This window comes from Triturus cristatus, chromosome 6, assembly GCF_964204655.1.
Source record: "Triturus cristatus chromosome 6, aTriCri1.1, whole genome shotgun sequence".
NCBI classification, from domain to species: Eukaryota; Metazoa; Chordata; class Amphibia; order Caudata; family Salamandridae; genus Triturus; species Triturus cristatus.
Genome location: NC_140589.1, coordinates 403,750,031 through 403,771,016, shown reverse-complemented (window position 1 = coordinate 403,771,016; position 20,986 = coordinate 403,750,031). Strand labels below are relative to the sequence as shown.

The window sequence follows — 20,986 nt, the reverse complement described above, 5'->3', positions numbered from 1 at the left end:
TGCACAGCAGACGGAGCCGGTTGATGTTTAGGTCAGGCAGCGAAAGTTTCGGTGATGTCCAGGCAGGGTGTAACGAGGTGGTGCTGAGTGTGGTGCCCACAGAACGCGGTGCAAGCAACGGCTCGATGACGATCGTCCAGGTGGCGTCAGTGACACCAAGGATGCAGTGCAAAGTGCAGCAGTGCCTTCTGCGGGGCCTTTCAGGACACTGAATCCTGCAATGGACTCGGTGACAGAGTCGGTTGCACTTTTCTTATGCAGCGACTGAAACCAGCAGTTCCAGGGACGGTGCCCAGGAGGATTGCAAGGTCTTTGCTGTTCCTGAGACCTCTTGAACAGGGAGCAAGCTTCACTTCCTAGCCCTAGGAGATACTTTCTCAAGTAGGATACACACACAGTTCCTCTCCTTGGCAGGCCAACCCCAGACAGTACACAGCAAAGGGGCAGTATTCCTCCTCCAGTTTCTTCCAGCTCTTCTCCTCGGCAAAGGTTCCTCTTTAAGTTCAAAAGTGATCTTTGAAGCCTTTTCTATCCCTGAGACTTGCAGCAAGAGGCAAACTCTACTTCAAGCCCTCAGAGAAAACTCTAGCAGCAGGATGAAGAAAGCACAGTCCAGTACTTCCCTGCCCAGGACAGAAGAAACCACTGTAGGCCAACCCGAACAGCACACAGCACAGGGGTAGTACTCCTCCTCCAGCTTTGCCGGGTCTTCTTTCTGGCAGGTTCCTTAGTTCAGCAGTAATCAAAAGTTCAGAATCAGGACCCGACTTTTTATGGCAAAAATTCCTTTGTTCTCTGGTGGCAGATAAGCTCTTTGCCCCAGCCAAAACCAGTTCTGTTCTCTCTGGTGCAGCTGCCCGGCAGGACGTGGAGACAGCATTGTCCAAGGCAGACCAGGCCAATTCAGGTGTGAAAGAAATCTCCTCCCCCTACTCTAAATGCAGCCCAGGTCTATTCAGCCCAGCTCTGACTCATCCAGAAAAGGCAGCATACACATCAAACCCTCCCCCGCCCCTGGTGGCCATCTGAGAGAATACACATCACAAGCCCCTGTCCTTTAAAAGCCAGACACTCAATCCACAAACCAGCAGAGGCACACAGGATGGCTAAAAGTGGTATTTTCAAACACACAAAATAAAAATAATCTTTACTACATTTTTATATTCTGAGTTCAGGCATACTAAACTCCATCTTTCTGTCTTGTCCCAATGGGAAGTTATATAAAAACTCTCACTCTATCCTATGGGACAGATAGCCTTTTAATAGTGAAAAACGAAATTGGCAGTATTTCACTATCAGGACATGCCACATCCATCAGGGCGGGTCCTACCTTTCACATACACTGCACCCTGTCCACAGGGGTACATTTGGTCTACCTTAGGGGTGACTCACATGTAGGAAAAGGGAAGGTTAGGGCCTGGCAAGTAAATCCACTTTCCAGGTCGACATGGCAGCACCTAACTGTGCAGAGACACTGCAGTGGCAGGTCTGAGTTACCTTTGAAAGGATGCTTGTGTGGGTGGCACAGCCAGTGCAGGCCCACTAGCAGCATTTGGGTTACAGGCCCTCGGCACACACAGTCCACTGTACTAGGAGCTTAAAAGTAAACCAAATAAGCTAATCAGGGAAACACTAATACATAACAACAATTTACAGAGAAAGCATATGCATGTTAGCACTGATCAGCAGTGTTAAGGTGCCCAGAGTCATAAAACCAACAAAAACAGGTCAGAAACAGAAGGCCAAAAAGAAAAACGTCTGGGGATAAACCCACTGGACAAAACAGGTCTAATAATTGCCATATAGTTGTAATAACAATGTTATTTTAAATGTACAAAAATGAACCACTGCAATTCTTTTAACAGTATGGATGTTTGTAAGCAGGCAGATGCAGAAACTCTTTTTAGTTTTAATGTAGTTTGCAGGAAAACATGATTATAGACTTAGACTTACTGTAAACTGAAGCCACAGATAAACACAACCAAAAAGAATTCATACAAAATTAGGACTGAACATAAAAAACAGTTTGCAAAGTAAAGCATTGGCCGATCAGTCCTGGCAATGAAGTGCACTTCTTTTCAGGTGGATGTGCACAATTGATAAGCAAAATGCAATTCCTCACAGAATAAGAGTTGCGGAAGTGGGCTGATCTATTGCTCATGCTATATTCTGTGGTGTGTGGAAGCAAAAGGTGAATGACAGTTCACCTGACCAATGGATGAAAAGGGCTACCCGAAGACCCTTAAAGCATGCAACAATGTATACATATTGATTATTTTATTATATGTGATTAGCGAGACGACCCCAGCTGTCTCCAGGCCAGACTTAAAATTGTTTCAAGTACGTGGGCTATTTTGCCTGGCTACGTATAATTTTCCTTCAAAGAATTCCATATACCCAGTTTCTGTGAAAAAGTACATACATATATCTTTTTTGCACACATTTAAAACCAGCTGAGCATCATCAGTGGTTCAATTACAAGGGCCTTATTGTCATCAATTATGTCTTCTTGAACTTATATACTTACTTAGGGACCCTTGGCACTGCATTTTTACCAAAAGGTTTCAAGCATTGTTTAATAACGAAAAAGATTGTTTATGTTGTGCAAGGAAATGGGCAGTGCATTGCAAAGTAGTATGCAATAACTGAGAGTGCAAGCTGCCACCTCTCTAATGTTTTAAATGTCAAGGTCCAACAACAGACACAAGTATTGGCATTGGTAGAGACTGTAATGCTGAGGTTTCTTTGAGAGAACAAATGACCAGAACAATAGGCTATAAAATGGCATCATCATACCAGTTCGATAATGAAACAAAGGTAAGTAAATACACGAGCAACTGGTGATGCCCTCAATGTGTAAACGTTCCAATAAAACAACGCTGAGTAGGGAGCCACTGAAGCAAGTTCTGCAAGGGGATGGGAGATTTCATCGCCAATAAAGCCATAACTTCCGTTTCCTATTAAGCTCAAGAAGCAAATGCAAAGATGGGGGTCTGTGATTATTTCTGCAGGTTCCTGTTAAGGAAGCCTTCATTACGTCCCAGCCGCTCACTTCCAATTGCTTAACAATTGCAAGATTCTCTAAGCTTTAATAACTATTCAACACAGCGAAAAACCATGTTTCCTCACTGGCCCTCAGTAGACTTGACTATTGCAATAATGTTCTGTTGGGCCTCTCGAACACATCCTAGACACGGATAGTAAAGGGTTCTTAACGTTGCTGCCTGTGCTCTATCCAGCCTAGCTAAGCACACCCCTACCTCCACTGAGTGTCACTAGGAGAGCTGGCATTCAGACTATAGACAAATAACTGGCATTACTGATATTAGCCTTAAAATCAAAGACCAATTTGGCCACTGTCCATCTCTCTGACTTTTATCACGCTATACAGCAACTCAAAACAGCACATCCACTAATCACAACGATTTGCCTAGGCCCCAAACTCGCATCCAAGTTGCAAACCTTCTGATGGGTTGACAAAACTGGAACTCAGTTCCACCCATCATTCATGCGACTGACTCTCTTTAAGTTTCCAGATTTACATTTTAGAAAAACACTTGGTGCAAGAATAAGCAAAAGACGGATAAACACCAACAATTATGACAATATGTAAATATTAGGCCTCTGACATATATTTGTGTTCATTTAGCCAGTCATAGGATAAATTACGTGTCTGTTTAGATTTGTCCATGTGAATCAAATTAACCCATTGGCACAACACATCATGGCCTACATTGGTATTTCCCCCTACTATATAATAGACATACCTTTAGTTGATACCTTAACATTTAAGGTAGCTTTTAATTACAATTAAAAAATAAACAAGAGCATAATAGCAGCTGCATCGATCAGCACTTTATGAGACACTTTGGCATCCCTGAGTAAAGTGCAATATGATAGCGCTTCAATTAATAGAATTTATACGTCACTAACTTACGCCCGGATGATTGTCCTGGCAAGCTAACATGGCTCATTGAAATTAATGGTCAAATGTTAGGATTGGCCCACGATATTTAGTGGGTCAGTGTTATCAATGACTTGCATTTGATACACGCTCAGTATTGATATCATATTATTGATACCATTGCCTCGCTGTAATCGGTGGCTCAGAGTCATCAGGGGCTGAGCATAGATCTGCTGAGGAGAAACAGAGCTCAGAGGGCGGCGAGGCAGGAAGCCCAGGACAGCAATTCTGAAAGGATTCTGTGATCGGGAACAGCAGTTGATGACTTTTTCTCTGGCACAGAAAGAGTGATGAGTAAACGTTCTCCTGGCATTGATGTTATGTACCCTGGCATGTGATTTGTGATGATTAGTTCTTTATTGGAAACAATGTATAAACTAGCCACAACATTTCTGCTGCGCACTTCTTCATTCTCACGCATAGTTGAATGTTGGTCACAACCATACCTGTGCACCCAGAGGTTAGTGCCCGTTAATAAAGTGGCAGTAGGTGTGTGACAAATCTCTCTACAATCAACAACTGTCTGTACATGTGTAAACATGTGCTGTAAATGCATCATTTGGTGCACTTTATGAAAGCATTTCTAGGAAGTTGACGGGCAGCACTAGGGTTGGTATTCAACTATCCCCAGTCTAGACGTGCTATGGGTTAGCGCCGCTTCAGCTTGCAGCGGTTCCACGGTATGCACTACGAGTAAGTGAAATCACTAGTGCAAGACATATCTGGTAAAATACTGAAAACCTGGAATGGCGGACACCAGTGCATATGCAGTACTCGCACGGTTCAGAGGCATTGTAATTGTAATTAATACTGCGTTTCGAGATGGTGCTGCGTTTTATGCTTGTGTGTTCATTGGCATTTACCAGTTGTACTTCTGCTGTTCGTCCCTTGTGGTGAATGTAGTCATCATTATGTGTTTCACATGCCTACACTGAAAAAGTACTTGTCGTACTTGACATGTTTCTGACGGTCTAGGCTGTTTTTCTCTAACCTATACTTTTAACTATCGATTTGTGGAGCCTATATTTTGATTTTACAACATTTGAGCTGGTTTTCGCCTACAAAGCTGTTTTGACTTCTGAAAAACACCCAATGAAAATGTTAGAAGCAGGGCGATGTGTTTCTGTGTTTTACAATTCAGCAGTGACTTTAGAATAACGGTGCAAGGCCATTGTGAAAATGAAAGTGGAAACCCTATCTGACCTTTTGGCTATCATTTATTTTTCATGACACATAGAAAGACAGAAAAGCCATTAATCGGCTAGCAATGAGAACTCACATTTTCAGAGGGAGGCCATTTCCAACCGCTACCTTGGCTAGTACTGCCAATATTGATAGGCTGAACTAGAGTTACTGCAGTCCTGATCCCGCACACACGGGATTGAAAGACCAGGATGCAGAGGCCCTGCATTTAAAACTGAAGAAGAGGTGTGGACACGCTATCACTAAAATAATTAGCATATAGTGGGGCCTGGGTGCAGGGTCAGGATAGTGTTGACCTCAAGAATAGATGAGGTAATTTGTACTTAATAGCAAGATTTCAAACAGCATTGCAAAAATACAGTCAAAAAGAAAGAACAGTCTGATTCGAAAAGGGAGTTCAAGATAAATAACTTAGAGAAAACCATGAGGTTTGTTAGAAATATTAGAGTACAATAAAGAAGGCAACCATATAGCTCAGTTAAATAAATCAACCGTAGGACATCGGAAAATAATGTGCCATGAAGGCTCCCAAATAATACATATAGATGTAATAATGAGCAAAATCAGAAACATAGCCCAAGTACAAAATGTGCATCAACAAGAAATCAGGCAGCATCCCTAGAGGCTCAGAAACCTTTTCTGGCTCACCTCAAATTGCAGAGTTTTATTATAAAATCACATTCACTATAACATTCACCCCCAGTCACAGATCTGGGTTTAATCCATCGTTATTTTGCTCACCACGCCACCCCAGTTCAGACATGGCCATATGCAAATCAGTCTTGACCCTGTGCCTCATGGGATCATTCCAGCCCGAACTGCCAAGCAATGCCTTCCCTGGACCGGAATCAAGCATCCTAGGACCGGTTTCGGGGTTTCACCCCTCTTCAGCCAGGATAGCTAGACTTGACAGGGTCAAGACTGATTTGCATATGGCCATGTCTGAACTGGGGTGGCGTGGCTAGCAAAATAACGATGGATTAAACCCAGATCTGTGACTGGGGGTGAATGTTTTGCCAATGTGCAACATTCCGTTCATCATCTTGTGTGTTTTGCTGTTTATTATAAATTCCAGCACAGAAAGAAACGCAGAAGTGCACAATCTGCATCAGATGAGAACATTTATCTTTTCAACAACAAATCACAGTTTAATATTATAAAATATCAAATAATCCCACCCGGAGGAGTCAAAACAAATGTGTTCAATAAACAATGGAAAGGGTCGTACATGTTCTCAGGGGCGGCTCTAGGCTCATGGTGGCCCTGTGCAGGGAGCGTAGGTAGGGGGCCCCGGAAGAGGGGGTCCGGGCGGGGCGGAACTCAGGAAGGTGTTTTAATAAAAAGTCCACTGGCCATTAATGAAATATGTGGTAAAATACTAATTATGAGAAAAACACCATAACTGCAGCATCGCATCATTCCAGTGGTCCTGGGTGAGTGTGCAGCAGTGGAGAAGGAAGCGGGAAGAAGAAAAAGGAAAGGGAAGCAACAGAAAAGGTGGCATGTGAGAGGAAGGAGGGAAGATGGAGTGCTGAATAATCGTCGCTTGTATTGTATCACTAACCTGTGGTACTCCTATGGCTTTCAAACCCGTTCCTTCTCCCAGCCTTGCCTCTCTCCAAAAACATACAAGCTTCCTTTGTGGGATCACCTCTCCCATGTCAGTGCTGTAAGTGGCATGGAAAAGATGGTGGGGTCTCCAAAAGTGGCATTGCCATTTAGGCGTAACTAGGAAACCTTTGCAAAACGCATGGCCTATGCAAATATGGGTGGGGCCTAAATGTGAACTGAACGCTGCATGCCACCTAACAAGTATTCCGGCGCCTTTATGTGTGTTTTCTGGTAGTGCTTCTAAAAACATCATACATCAGCTAACACAAACACCTAAAACAGGCCAGACCCATTAGCTGTACCAATGCTTGTTAGCACTGATTTTTATCCAATGTACATGAAGGGGTAACTCACTTTCTTCCTGTCACATCACTTCCTGCTGCAGGCTCCATCTCTGTTATTCACTTACACCCTTTGCTGCATTCATATTTCTGAAGTCTCCCCATCTACATATTTCAAGTCATCTGCACCACTCTCTTTCACTCTCTCCTACACATACTTCCTTTCATATCCTCCACGTCAACATCCCCTCTCACACACCCTGCACTTTCGTTTTCATTTGCACTGTCCCTATTTTGACAGCTGAATACCCTCATGCACTTTCCCATAGAATCGCTGTTCTCTGCACCCAGCAGAGAGGCCAAGGATTGGATGAGCATTTAGTAAGAACACCTTGATACGAGATCCTGTCAGAATGCCGAACTGCTTTCAGCCTCAGCTGCAGTTCTCAATCATGCCCAGTCATGAACGATCACCCACACTCTGAACTCATTCAGACATCTTGAGGTGACTGGGCCTTGCAGTGTGGTTATGCAAGATTCGTACATTGCATGAAAAACAACATCACTGAAACCCATCTGAGATATGAAAATATTCTTAGGAAATAGAGGTGCACACATAGTTCACCATTGCATAAAGCGACCGAACTTTACCAGGGACTGAGTCACTGACTGGGATCAGCTTAAAGGTTCTTGCACACATTGTCAGAAATCAGTGTTTTTCTTGTAAAGTTAATGGCATGATTAATGGTTCCGGAGGGGGGGGGGGGGGGGGATGCCTTTTCATTTACTGGGAGTGCGGAGTACCGCCACTGGCAGGATTCGCCCAACTTAAAGCCCTGTGCATGCTCTTCTTCTCCCTACTTATTTCCGAGTACCGGGCCTATAGGTTGGCGCCAAATCCCTGCCAGGGGCCGCCACGAATATGTATTGTATCCGATTCCTCGTGGCGGCCCCTGGGGTTTGGCGGCCCTGTGCAGGTGCACAGCTTGCACATGCCTAAGGCCGCCCCTGATGTTCTGTCTACAGTGTGTAACCAGAAAGAGCCTTGAATGTAGCAAAGGCTTCCTCCAGAGTTCCTCAGGAACAGCAATATAAACAGTGTACATTTTGCTGCATGCAGTGTGATATGAAAAAATATAAACACACAATTAATATTATGAGACAACAGCTTTATTTTTCAAAATGGTGAGAAGGCATAGTAGAGTCCTAGTCAAGAATAGGCAATAGATTCATGGTACTATGCACATATATTAATAATCAAGAAATAGCTCCCACAGGGGTGATGGTGGGCGAGCTGAGTGTAGCTTGAATGGAAGTAGGAAACGTCTGCTCCACAATCACAGCTGCTGTGGCTTGGAATGGATGGGATTCTATCTCTAGAGGAGAGTTAAGTCCAAAGAGTAGAAGAAAGGTAGACCACATTAGCAATTCAAGTCCGTAGAAGTAGGAGGCAGTGTTGCATAAGGCAAAAGAAGCATTGGATTGGAGGGATGGAGTCTTTCTCTGAGCCTTTCCCTCAGTCAACGAATAGGGTTGGTTGAAAATTATGATGAGAGGTTTTTAAAGGTTTTGTAAAATTTTTCTTGCTAGATTTTCACGATCCGTGGCTCTATGCAAACCAATCTGATTGCCCGAAACTCTCAGTGTGATTCACCAAAGATAGAAAAGGGTTTGAGCCACAAATATCCTGGAAATATTTACGATTTCATGATGAGGTTCGTCAACAAAAGCATACGATAGCCACATTAATGGGTGAAGAGCTACAGTGGTGTAAATATTGGAGTGGGAGGAAGGAGGTAATTGAAAAGGAAGGAGAGAAGTGAGTAAAGGTTCAACAGACAGACACGCTATCACACACTATAACCCATGTAGTACGATAGCTAATTGAGATACCTCTTCTGAATAGATTTGTATGCAATTATTTAGTTACAAGCTCAAAGGTGAACAATAAAACAATAAATGATTTCGTTTTTGTATGCATTATATATTCTCGACATGCCTCACATCTCTTTCGTCTATCTTATTTTATAAATAATTTCAGGGTTTTAATATTTTTGCTGTATAGATATGTATAATAAAAGCTGGGCACCGTTTCAAATTCAAGAAAATACGTTTCAACATTTCATTGCTGTGAAGTTGATTAAACATTTCACCCAGATAATATTTGCAGTGATTTTCATCCTTCATGGAAACTGACATTTGCCAGATTTGATTAAATCTTCATTCAAAGTGGAAAAAAATATGTGAATCACAGAGGGATACTAGACATTCGCATCTAAAGGCACAATTATGATGTTGGACGGTCCGAGTCTGTCCGACATTGTTTGTGAACTGGAACCGAATGACCTCCTGTTGCCGGTTCGAGCCCAGCAAGTAGGATGCAACCAAATCTTATTTTTAACAATGGCAGCATGCATTATTGCATGCTCATATTGTTAAGAGCAGAGGTGCAGTTCGTCCGTGCACCCCGTAACAGGCACCTTAAGGTGCCTGCCACCGGCACTGCAGGGATCACTGCATGGATCAGCCTTGCACCCATGGAAGCCCTGCTAGTGGCCCCCAAAGTGGGATTCCCACAGCCTTTCTGTGTTGGAAAGGCCGGCACAGAAAGACTGTGGGAATCTTCCATTGTAATCCCTCGGCCGGAAAGAGCCGCCTGAGGGATTGATGGAGGATTTCAGAATGGCAGCCGGCCTCTCTCAGCCCGTCGGAGGCCATTAAGAAATCCGGTTCAGATTCCTTTCCGACCGACCCTATCGAATAAGTTGCTTACCTTCGGTGACGATATATCTGTAAGAAACATTAGTTAGTTACAGATTCCTTACCTTAGAATTACCCCCAGGTGTCAGACTGGATCTGGAAAGTTTTTTCGTCAGCAGTACCTCTGCGCGTCAGAAGGCGGTGTCGGTTGGTTCCGCGTCCGTCGTTGACGTCGGGGTCGCTGGGATGACCTTGCGGTAGCTACTTAGACACAGCCCTCGCATGCTGAAGTCAGTTCAGTACACGACTTTCCACGTCAGAAAAGCAGAGCCATGCAAGACATTGACCACAGGTGCACAAAACTAGGGCCCTGAAAGTATATCCTTAATCCTAGAAATCAGTTCGCAGAACGGGGAGGATGGGTTGAGCAGTAAGGGATCTATAACTAACTAATGTGTCTTACAGATATATAGTTACCGAAGGTAAGTAACTTGTTCCTCTGAAAGAAACACGTTAGTTATAGATTCCTTACCTTAGAATAGATACCCCAGCAATAGTAACCCCGGTGGTGGGTCTGCGAACCAAGATCACACCAGAAAGTCCTGGAGAACAGAACGGCCAAAGAAGCCATCTCTATGGGCTGTCCAGACAGTAGTGTTTCATAAACGTGTGCAGTGATGCCCACGTAGCTGCCTGACACATGTCATGGAGAGGAACTCTTCTTTCCAAGGCCATAGTGGCTGCCGTCGCCCTCGTAGAATGGGCGCGTAGTCTCACTGGAGGCACCTTTTTATCCAGATAATAGCATGCTTTAATACACAAAATGACCCATCGAAAAATGGTTTGCTTGTGTACAGCCCGACCTTTCTTGGCACCCACGTAGCCAACAAAGAGTTGGTCATCCACCCGGAACTGTTTTGTGCGATCCAGATAGAAAGAAAGCACATGTTTTGGGTCCAGATGGAGGAGCCTCTCTTCCTCTTTCGAAGGATGCGGAGGAGGAATGAAGGTGGGCAAAGTAATGGTCTTCCCGATGTTAAAGGCAGTGACAACCTTAGGAAAGAAGGGTGGACGAGTCCTGAGAACCACCTTGTCCGGATGGACAGACAGGAAAGGAGGCTTGGAGTAAAGAGCCTGGAGCTCACTCACTCTTCTGGCAGATGTGATGGCTACCAGGAATGCAGTTTTAAGCGTCAGAAGCCTCAAAGGACAGTTGTGAAGCGGCTCAAAGGGAGCACACTTTAAATAGGTTAAGACTAGATTCAAGTCCCACTGAGCCATAACGAAGGGAATAGGAGGAAAAAGATGAGTTATGCCTTTCAAGAAATGATTAACCACCGGGGACTTGAAAAGAGAAGGCTGATCTGGAAGCCAAAGTAAGGCAGAGATGGCCAAAAGATAGTCCATTGATAGTGCCCAGGGCAGAGCCTTGCTGGGCCAAAGAAAGAAGAAACAAGGGAACCTCAGAAAGAGGGGAAGAAAGGGGATCCACAACCTTTGCTGTGCACCAGGGCATAAACTTGTTCCACCGGCAGGCGTATACCGTTGCAGTGGAGGGACGCCTGGCTGCCAAGATAACATCACAAACTTCAGGAGGCAGGTCAAATGACTCAACTGCCACTGCTCAAACTCCACACAAGGAGGTGGAGGCTGGACAGGTTCGGGTGGAGGACCGTCCCCTGTTGCTGCAATAGAAGATCCTTCCGAAGAGGCAGACGGGTCGGAGGACCAATGGCCATGTTGAGCAGCTCGGGATACCAGACTCTTTGTGCCCAATCCGGAGCCACAAGGATGACTTGGGCCTGGTCGCGCTTGATCTTCTTCAGCACTCTGGGCAGAAGTGGTATAGGCAGAAAGGCGTACAACAGACCACAACTCCACTCGTGACGAAAAGCGTTGCCAAGTGAGTGCCGCCTTGGAAATTCCAACGTGCAGAATTGCTGACATTGCACGTTCTCTTCGGTGGCAAATAGATCTAACCAAGGCTCTCGCCAATGCAGAAAGAGACCATGCACCACTTCCGAGTAAAGATGCCATTTGTGATCCATCATGCACCTGCGTCTGAGTTCGTCCGCCCTTGTGTTCAGAGAGCCTGCCATGTTTTGAACCCTCAGGGATATGCCCTGATGTTCCAGTTATGTCCAGAGGAGGAGGGCCTCCTGAAATAGGGTCCATGACCCCACCCTGCACTGTTTGTTGCAGTACCACATGACGGTGGTGTTGTCCATGAACACCTGCACAACTCTTCCCTGGACAGAGGGAAGGAATGCTTTGGGTGCAAGACGATTCGCCCAAAGCTCCAGACTACGCCGGAGACCAGAGGCCTCTGATCTCCGCCTCTCTCATGTGGCCACCCCAGCCCAGGAGGGATGCGTCGGTCACCACTGTGTTTTCTGGTTGGGGAAGGGAGAGGGATCTGGCATTGACCCAATCCTAGGTTGTGAGCCACCACTGCAATTGTCGTGCAGTGCCCTCCGAGATCTGGATGCAATCGGACAAATTCCCCTTATGCTGCGCCTACTGGAACTTCAGGTCCCAGTGCAGAGCCCGCATATGCCACCTGGCATGATCGACCAGCAGGATTCAGGACTCGCTGTTCGGGAGGATAAACCTGAAACCGCGTCGTGTCCAGAACCGCTCCGATGCAGAGAAGATTCTGAGAGGGGATCAGGTGTGACTTCAGCACATTGATGGAGAACCCCTGCAAATACAGGAGGTCGGCCGTAGTCTGGAGTTGGGAGGTGACTGTCTGGGACGAGCCCGCCTTCAACAACCAGTCATCGAGATAGGGGAAGACTGAAACCCTTGATCTGCGCATATGAGCTGCAACCACCGCCATCACTTTCGTTAACACCCGAGAGGCGCTGGTAAGGCCAAAGGGGAGCACGGTAAACTAAAAGTGCTTGTGGCCTACCGTAAACCGCAGGTAACGCTGGTAGGCCAGCAGGACGGGATGATGAAAATAAGCGTCCTGCAAGTCCAACGCTACCATCCAGTCTCCAGGGTCGAGGGCAGACAAGACCTGAGCGAGTGTCAACATCTTGAACTTCTCCTTCTGGAGGAAGCGGTTGACATTCCTGAGATACAAGATAGGACGTAGGCCCTTCTCCTTCTTGGGAACCAGAAAGTAGTGGGAATAGCAACCATGGGGCAGGAAGGCGCTCGATGGCTCCCTTTGCCAGGAGAGCCATGACTTCCTGTTGGAGAAGGCCCAGATGATCCTCCGACATGCAGTGGCACTGAGGTGACATGGCTGGAGGGGTAGCCTCGAAGGGGAGGGGTAGCCTCGAAGGGGAGGGAGTAGCCCCTTCGGAATATCTGCAAAACCCACCTGTCCGACATGATGGTGCGCCAGTGGGGAAGGTGATGGCGGATCCTGCCACCCACTGGCTTTTGATGGGCCTGAAATGTCAGACTAGGAAGGTTTGGAGGCTGCTGCAGAGGGAGGGGGGTTGGTGGACTGGCCCGTCCGCTGGCCCCCTGAACCACGGCAGTGGTTCCCACATCCACTGGCCCGCAAAGATTGGCATGCTTATTTTGGCCTGTGGCTCTGGATGGGATGTAGTGGGGCACCCCTTCCGTAGCCACAAAAGGGGCAAAAAGCAGACTGCGCTGGGCGAGTGGAGTGGCCCAAGGACTTGGCCGCAGCCCGTGAGTCCTTGAAACGCTCTAGAGCGTTGTCCGCTTTGTCGCTGAAAAGGCGATGGCCATCAAAGGGCATTGTCCATGAGAGTCTTCTGGCTTTTCTGGGGATGTCCAGTCGATCTCATCCAGGCGTAGCGTCGAAAGGGCTACCGACGTGGAAATCGTCCTGCCGACGTGGAAATCGTCCTGCCTATAGAGTCGGTGGTATCCAACCCACAATGGATGGTAAATTTTGCTGCATCCCTTGTTTTGGGCTTAGACCAGGTGCCCAAAAGGATGTCCGTAGGGCCTCATTAAATGGCAGCAGGGGCTCCGAACAGCTCTCTGCCGGCTGAAGCACCTCTGTCAGGAGATTAGTCCTGACCGGCACTGGAGAGAGCTCGAGGTTGAGGAACTCGGCCGCCCTATGCAACACCACTGCGTATGAGGCTCCCTCTTCCGTAGCCACAGTAGGAGGAGACAACATGCCATGATCAGGGGAGGTGTCCAGACCAATGTAATCCCCCAGTTCCTCTCTCCAGTCCTGCTCAGAATCGAGCTGATCTGTTAAAGGGTCACCTGACCCCTTCCAGTCCTACTCCTCCTCCTCTGGGTGCCAATCAGGTCGAAAAGGGACCCTAGGAGTGAACAGGGGCACAAATACCCCTCTTGGCGCCAGATCCGGCGTCGGGCGACATCGGTCTAGCGCCACATCACGATGGTGGACTGGGTCGATGCCAGCCGGTGGCACGACTGGCGTCGTTAGTGGATTTGGTGTCCGAGGAAGCGGCGCCGGTGGAGGTGTAATGAGGTCAACCAGCGCCGATCCGGATCCAGGCCTGGAGCTGCCGGTGGAGAAGGCCTAGGTTCCCCAACTGAAGAGGGGTGAAACCCCGAAACCGGTTCTAGGATGCTTGCTTCAGGTCCAGGGAGGACTTGGCTTGGCAGTTCAGTCTGGACTGTTCCAATGAGGCACAGGTTCAAGACTGATTTGCATATGGCCAGGTCTAAACTGGGGTGGCATGGTGAGCAAAAGAATGATGGATTTAACCCAGCTCTTTTGACTGGCGGTGAATGTTTTGATTTGTTCTGCATTCCGTCCATCAGTTATGTGTCTTTTGCTTTCTCGCCCTAAGTGCACCGGGTATGCCCAGACGTGTGTCCCAGGCTCACTGTGCCACTGGATTCAAGCTATCCTGGCTGAAGAGGGGTGAAACCCCGAAACCGGTCCTAGGATGCTTGTTTCCAGTCCAGGGAGGACCTGGCTTGGCAGTTCGGGCTGGACTGTTCCCATGAGGCACAGGGTCAAGACTGATTTGCATATGGCCAGGTCTAAACTGGGGTGGCAGGGTGAGCAAAAGAATGATGGATTTAACCCAGATCTTTTGACTGGGTGTGAATGTTTTGATTTGTTCTGCATTCTGTCCATCAATTGTGTGTCTTTTGTGTTCTTTTTGTGGCACTGAAACGCAAGATAGGTTTTTTTCCCCTGCAGGAGGTGCCATAAAAAGGACTTTGGCCCCAACTGTAAGTCAGATCAGTTCAGACTTTTACCAGTAAATTAAATAACTACACCTTCAATTACTGTCAAGAACATAGGAATCCCAGAGTGACCTGCATGGACAAAAAGACTTCCAATCTGCCAGGTCATCAAGTGGTCGATATACACCCCAGTCCACCACCTGACACTGGTCCCTGGTGCATCTAATCGCATCAGCCTAGCATACCACGTATCACTAATTTACAAGCACTGATATTGACACAGGGGTAATTAGTTTACAAACCTCTATAAATAGCTAAAGAAAGTACTACTGTGACCTTCCAACATATTGTTTACTACAACTCTCAAGAGGACAAAAAATGCCATGCAAATTGTTCACCAAAATGTTTGTGTAAAGTGAAAAGGTGTTTGCTGTATTCAGGATTTCTAAGCCAATATCATTGATTTCTTGATATCCCTATCAATTGCCCCATAATGCAGAGCCAACTTGACCAGACAATACACAACAATGTATTTCTTCAAGGTCTTGGTATGTATGATTGGCATTCTCTGGGCGATAAAATCAGTGTTGTTTGATTTTCTATTAGGTAACTGAGACATATTTCTAGGGCTGTATTACAATAAGGGAAACCTTTCTCTGTTTGCACCACGGCACACCTTGAAACAGGTGCGCCGGGCGCAAATAGGGAAAGTGACCCCTATTATGGTGAATGTGCTGTCCTCAGGTCAGACGCAAAATCGCACTACCCTTGGGGGAGCACATTCAAGTGAAATACTGAGTGGCTGCTTCAAAGCCGCTCCATGTTTTGCAGTGCAGGCTGCAATCTGCCTGCGCTTTCAAGAGGAGAGAGAGAGATCACTATGCAGGTGGGTTTAGTGAGTGACTGCATCTGTATGCAAGGGGATATCAAAGGGTCCACGGGACCCCCTTTCTCCCTTCCAGAGGGCTGCCTTTCAGTGTACCTCTTAAAGGCTTGTTTGCCTCTAAACCCTCATCCATAATATGGTCAGGCACAGAGGCAAACTGATCCTCTCATTGCATGGGGCCATGCCTCCATGCAAATGAGGGAACACCCTTTAATGATAGTAATGGCACTACATCTGCATCAGCGTTATCAGTATTACAGAAGGGGACGCATAAGCTTCTGGTCCCTTCTCTAATGCCCCAGAGTTGAACAAAGCGTGTGCACATGCCTATTGCTCCTATGGGCATTCTCTGTAATATGGCACCTGCTTGGGTGATCCTTGCAACCAATTTAATATTCAACCAACTTCATTACTGTACAATCCCCTTTTATGTGAAATTGAACTCAAAGCATGAACACTGGTGTCAAACTAAAATATCAAAAAGCCCAAAAATAGATCTATTTTAATCTACAATTGATACTTCCATGACTTGCTAATGTCTGTATCACTAGGTACTGTAAAGACATATGTGTATACTGTACATGTTAAGTAGTAATTGTGGGCCTTATGTACAAAACTGTTTTGAGCTCACAAACAAGCTGAATCACAGAAATGACCCATTTTCAAGCACTTTTATTGTACAAATGCCAAATTACGATTCAATAACTTCTTACTGAATCGCAATTTGGTTTAACGATTTAGTATTTGGATGGGGCTTGTTTAGGGTGTCCCTACCAACTACCGAACTGCAGTGGTATGTATTAAGGTTTTGCGACTGAATTCCAGTCCAAAAATACCTTTTTTACCGACACCTCAAAGAATGTGGTAATCCATTTTAAAATGGGAAGGGGTCCATAAAGGAACCCTTCACTTCTGAGAACGTAAACAAAAATATTTTCTCCTGTGAATCACTGCCTGCTCTTAAAAAATGAAACTAAAATGTTTCATTTATGTTTTTGAAACGCATCCCGTTAGAAAAACATTGCTTTGTTGAAAAGCAATCAGATATCATGGTCTGCTGTCCCCAGCAGGCCACAATGTATATGATATCCTGCCCATCATTCCTAATCGGTCAAAAACTGAGAATTGCCTCATTAATATTCATGAGGTAGATCTATTTATTTGTTTAGTTTGATATTTTTATATAGCCCAAACATGACCCTTGCTGGTATCAGAGAGTGGAGCAATAGTAGCAAAAATATCACATTCAAGAAAAAATACAGGATAAAATAGTCACCAGAGAGGAAGTGTAAGCTTTACAGTGTTCAGACAGCAGAGGCGATAAACCAATAAGAACATTATTACCATAATCAAGAAAACTGCAGGATCATGTAGTGTCCAGAAAAGTGGGGTAGTGTCAGGATTGAGAAGCCGAAAACACCAGGTTGTCAGTATGCCAAAGTTATGAGGAGAATTGAAGATTGAGATGGGTATCGTAGGATCAAGGAAGAAATGTATTCAGAAGGAGTGCTTTGATTTCTTTCTTGAAGGATACAGTTGAGAGATTTATTCTGATTTCTGGGGGGAGGAGTTCCAAATTCTTGGAGCAATCCCGTTTTGCGATTGACTAGGAACTGCTATTTTCAAGTTTTCATACATTAGGAATTACAATTTCCTAATTGCAATTCGGAAAGAATCGCAATTAGGAAATAGCAATTCTCTTTTTTTGTACATATTACCCTAAGTGCCCAAATTAATTTGTGCCTTAGGCCTCGTAAAAAACCTCTGACATGCCAGTGTAGAGATGCTATTTGCCAACTTTAATTAAGCCTTAATATAGGAAATAGTCATATAGAATAAAAGTGGGACAAAAGAGATGCAGAAGCATGAAAGCACTGTTCCCATTGAAAAGATGATGGTCAGGGACATTTGTCTCGCGTTAAAATAAAAATTATTTTGAAACAATTGCATTCGCATAAATAGTAAATCAACAGTGATTCAAAAATTGTATCAGAAGACCCTGCAGGACATAAGGAGCTCTCCAAAATCAAAATTTCAGACTCCACAAAATGTTCCTGAAAAATAATTCTCTCTGTTAACTGGTAACATGACTAAGTAAGTTGACAACAAAGCTCACAGTGTTTAATGCTCATATGGCATATGATGTGAGCTGTGAGTCAAATGTTTGAATCCCAGCAAAGCCAACTTATGCTTTCATTCTTAACAGACTGATAAACCCAGCACCAATAAACTGACTCATAACAAAATCTATCATTTACAGTGCTTAGTAACTGCAGAAGTGCGGTATGTAGCATTACTTACTAAAAAAGTTACTATTAGTGGCAGGTCCTGTGACTTGTTGTTAGGCAATCTATAAATAGGCAGTCATTTAGAGTAAGATCAAAATGAAAATGCCAGATTGACCCTGCAAGCAGTTACCTTTGTTGTCCTTTTGGTAAGGGTAAAGGAGGGGCTCAAAATATCACTTCGTTTCTGCAAAACTGCAATACCATTTACAGGCTACAGTCTCTAAATGTATTGTTGTATTACATCTGGAGATTTTATAAAGCTCTCACTCAAAATTCATGAGTAAACGAGCAAACACATTTTGAACATGTCCCACTAATTAGGAATTTGGCAGAAGGCAACACTTTCCTAAGGAAAAATGATATTACATTTCCTCAACCGCGGGCGTGTTCAGTTGCAAATTTCGTTACTCAATAGATGTTGTTCCATGAACATTATTCTCTCCAGTGAAACATCCTAATTCATAATGTATTAATCAAACACACAACATACATTTCACACATGTTGCAATGTTCTTCATTTTCACTAAACAGTTCCACAAAAAATGGGCTAATCACGGGTGGAGATTAACTCTGCCTGAACGGACTTTTTTGACTTTTTCCTATTCCTCAGCATCCCAGAAGTAAGTCTGGAAAGGTGTGCCAGGCTCAGGTTTCCAGGCATACCTCTGGGAGTGCCAGGTAACTTTTATAGCAGGATCTATGAGTAGTGTTTTCCATAGTCAGAAAAGTCCACACAGGGGGAATAGGATCTGCTGTGCAAACATGCATTTTCTTTTCCCTGAGGGGAAAATATTTCCCCTGTAGAGAATCACCTTCCTCTCTATCCCTAGCAAATCAGGATGTTGATCGATTCCTGATCCCAAACTGGAAGGGGAATCATGTCACTGCTTGGCTGGAGCAAAGGAGAAGGAGAGGCATTTGGGATGCCCACAAACAGAAAAGTGTGTAGGTGTTTCCAAGCTCCAAGGTAAACCTCCCTCAAGCCCACTTTAAATCTCTTCAGTGGCATGTAGGACTTCAGAGATCTTCACACTTGTGTTGGTTACATGTTTTTACCACCATGAACATGCCAGGCTTTAGTACCTTTGTAAACTTCTGTTTAAGTGTAATATGTCAGGGGGATTTTGAACTAATATTACCTGTCAACATATGATGAACAGGAGCTGCGATGTTAACATCTTGAAGGTGCTCAAGTGTCTCTGTATGGAAGAGCCGCAACGCCGACCCAGATGTGAAGGCAATCCAGATGCCAACTCCAACAACAGCCATATGAGAAATCACCATGCCTTCTTCATGATGGGCATCAAACTGGCGCTATAAGGTCCCAGAATAAAAAAAACAAGCATAAACATTACAAATAAAAAACATTTGAAACAAGTTGTGGCAAAATATGAATACTACAGTATCATTGTTGACAAGAAGGCATACACTATTATTGAAGTTGCCAAGGCATTCTGTAGGTGTGCTTCCTGTTCACCTAGGGCCACATTACATAAAGTTGCCTGGAGCACAATGAACGTTTGAGCCCGCTTTGCACTCCCCGGGGCACTTTGGTATTACAGACGCTTGTGCAGCCCCTTCTGTAATATCAATAGCGCTGGTGCACTTAAAGCACCAGTGCTATCTCCAAGGGGGCGTAACCCCATTTTCATGGGGGCGTGCCGCATGAAAATGAGGCAATTGCTTTGACTCTGCACCTGCGCCATATTACCGACGTGGGCGCACAGGCCCTCAGGAAGCACACAGACAGTGTGCCACCTTATATCAGCATTCTGCATGGGGTCAAGGGGGTCCCATGGACCTTTCAGACATCCCCTTGCAAGTGGGTGCTGTCACTGACTGCACTCGCCTGCAAGGGGATCTTTATTCACCTTTAAAAGTGCAGGTGGATTGCCATCTGCACAGCGAAACACGGAGCGGCTGTAAATCAGCCGCTTTCTATTTCATGTGAATACACTGCTGCCAGGGCAGCACACATTCGCTGCTTTCCCGAGGGTAGAGCATTCCTCATAATGTGGCACACTTTCCTTCACTGCGCCGAGCGCACCTTTTTAAAGGTGTGCCTGGCGCAATGAAGGAAAGTGTGCCGCATGTGTAATGCGGCCCCTAGTCTGTAAAAATATGTGAACTGGATGCAGAAAACGTTTTTTTAAATTAGGTGATGCTCTGAATGTCAACTTACACACACATTTCTACTGTAACAAACCAGTTTTTACGTCTCAGAGCAGACTCGACATGTCTTATTCCAGGAGCAATATGTCGGTGATAAACGGTTGTATCTAAAGATGAACCCAACTGAATCTGTTACCATTTTATAATCTTATTTCGGCCTCATTCATAATTGCCTAAAGAAAAGGCACCTGAAACTTAAACCCAGAATTTCTCCTTATCACAAATAATAAAAATAGGTCTACTAAACAAACGTGAGTAAAAATCTTGAAGATGCAGATATTATTCATTAAGCAAACATCTCAGCTAAATCGCTTTGTTGGAAATGGGGATTCTGGTTGGCTAGGGTATGCACCTAAGCCAGGGAAAACCCACCACTCTATTTGGGGCAAGTCAGTAACACACCAAAGATAACATGTGCTCAACCTCTGGTAGCTTGGCACAGAGCTGGCAGGGTTATAACCAGCAGCAATATGTAAAGTATTTGTGCAACACACACTCACTGGAATTCACTGGAAACACTACAAAAACACTCCACACAGTGTAAGAAAAATAAAGATTAATTATCTGCGTAAAACAAGACCAAAATTACAAGAATCCAATAAGTAAACCAAGAGATATGCAATTTTAAATAATTCAGGTAAAAAGCAGCATTTCAGAACTGGACTCTTTTTAGAGCCTTTACGATAATTTTAGCTCAGCATTTAAACATTTAAAAACTTGCAGGTAGTTAATACAGTGGGAGCACTGAATAGTTAGGGTAGTTCAGTGAGGAATG

The 20,986-nt window shown here is 45.0% G+C and overlaps 1 protein-coding gene across 6 annotated transcripts in view; it reads right to left on the bottom strand.

Moving 5' to 3' along the window:
• Positions 1–20,986, bottom strand: part of ARHGEF10 (Rho guanine nucleotide exchange factor 10) — an 869,022-nt gene that overhangs the window by 149,838 nt on the left and 698,198 nt on the right. For all 6 annotated transcript variants that reach the window (XM_085610812.1, XM_085610814.1, XM_085610811.1 and 3 more), the window contains one exon: positions 19,179–19,353. In XM_085610812.1, the coding sequence (XP_085466938.1) occupies positions 19,179–19,353 (175 nt within the window). The remainder of the gene's footprint in view (positions 1–19,178; positions 19,354–20,986) is intronic.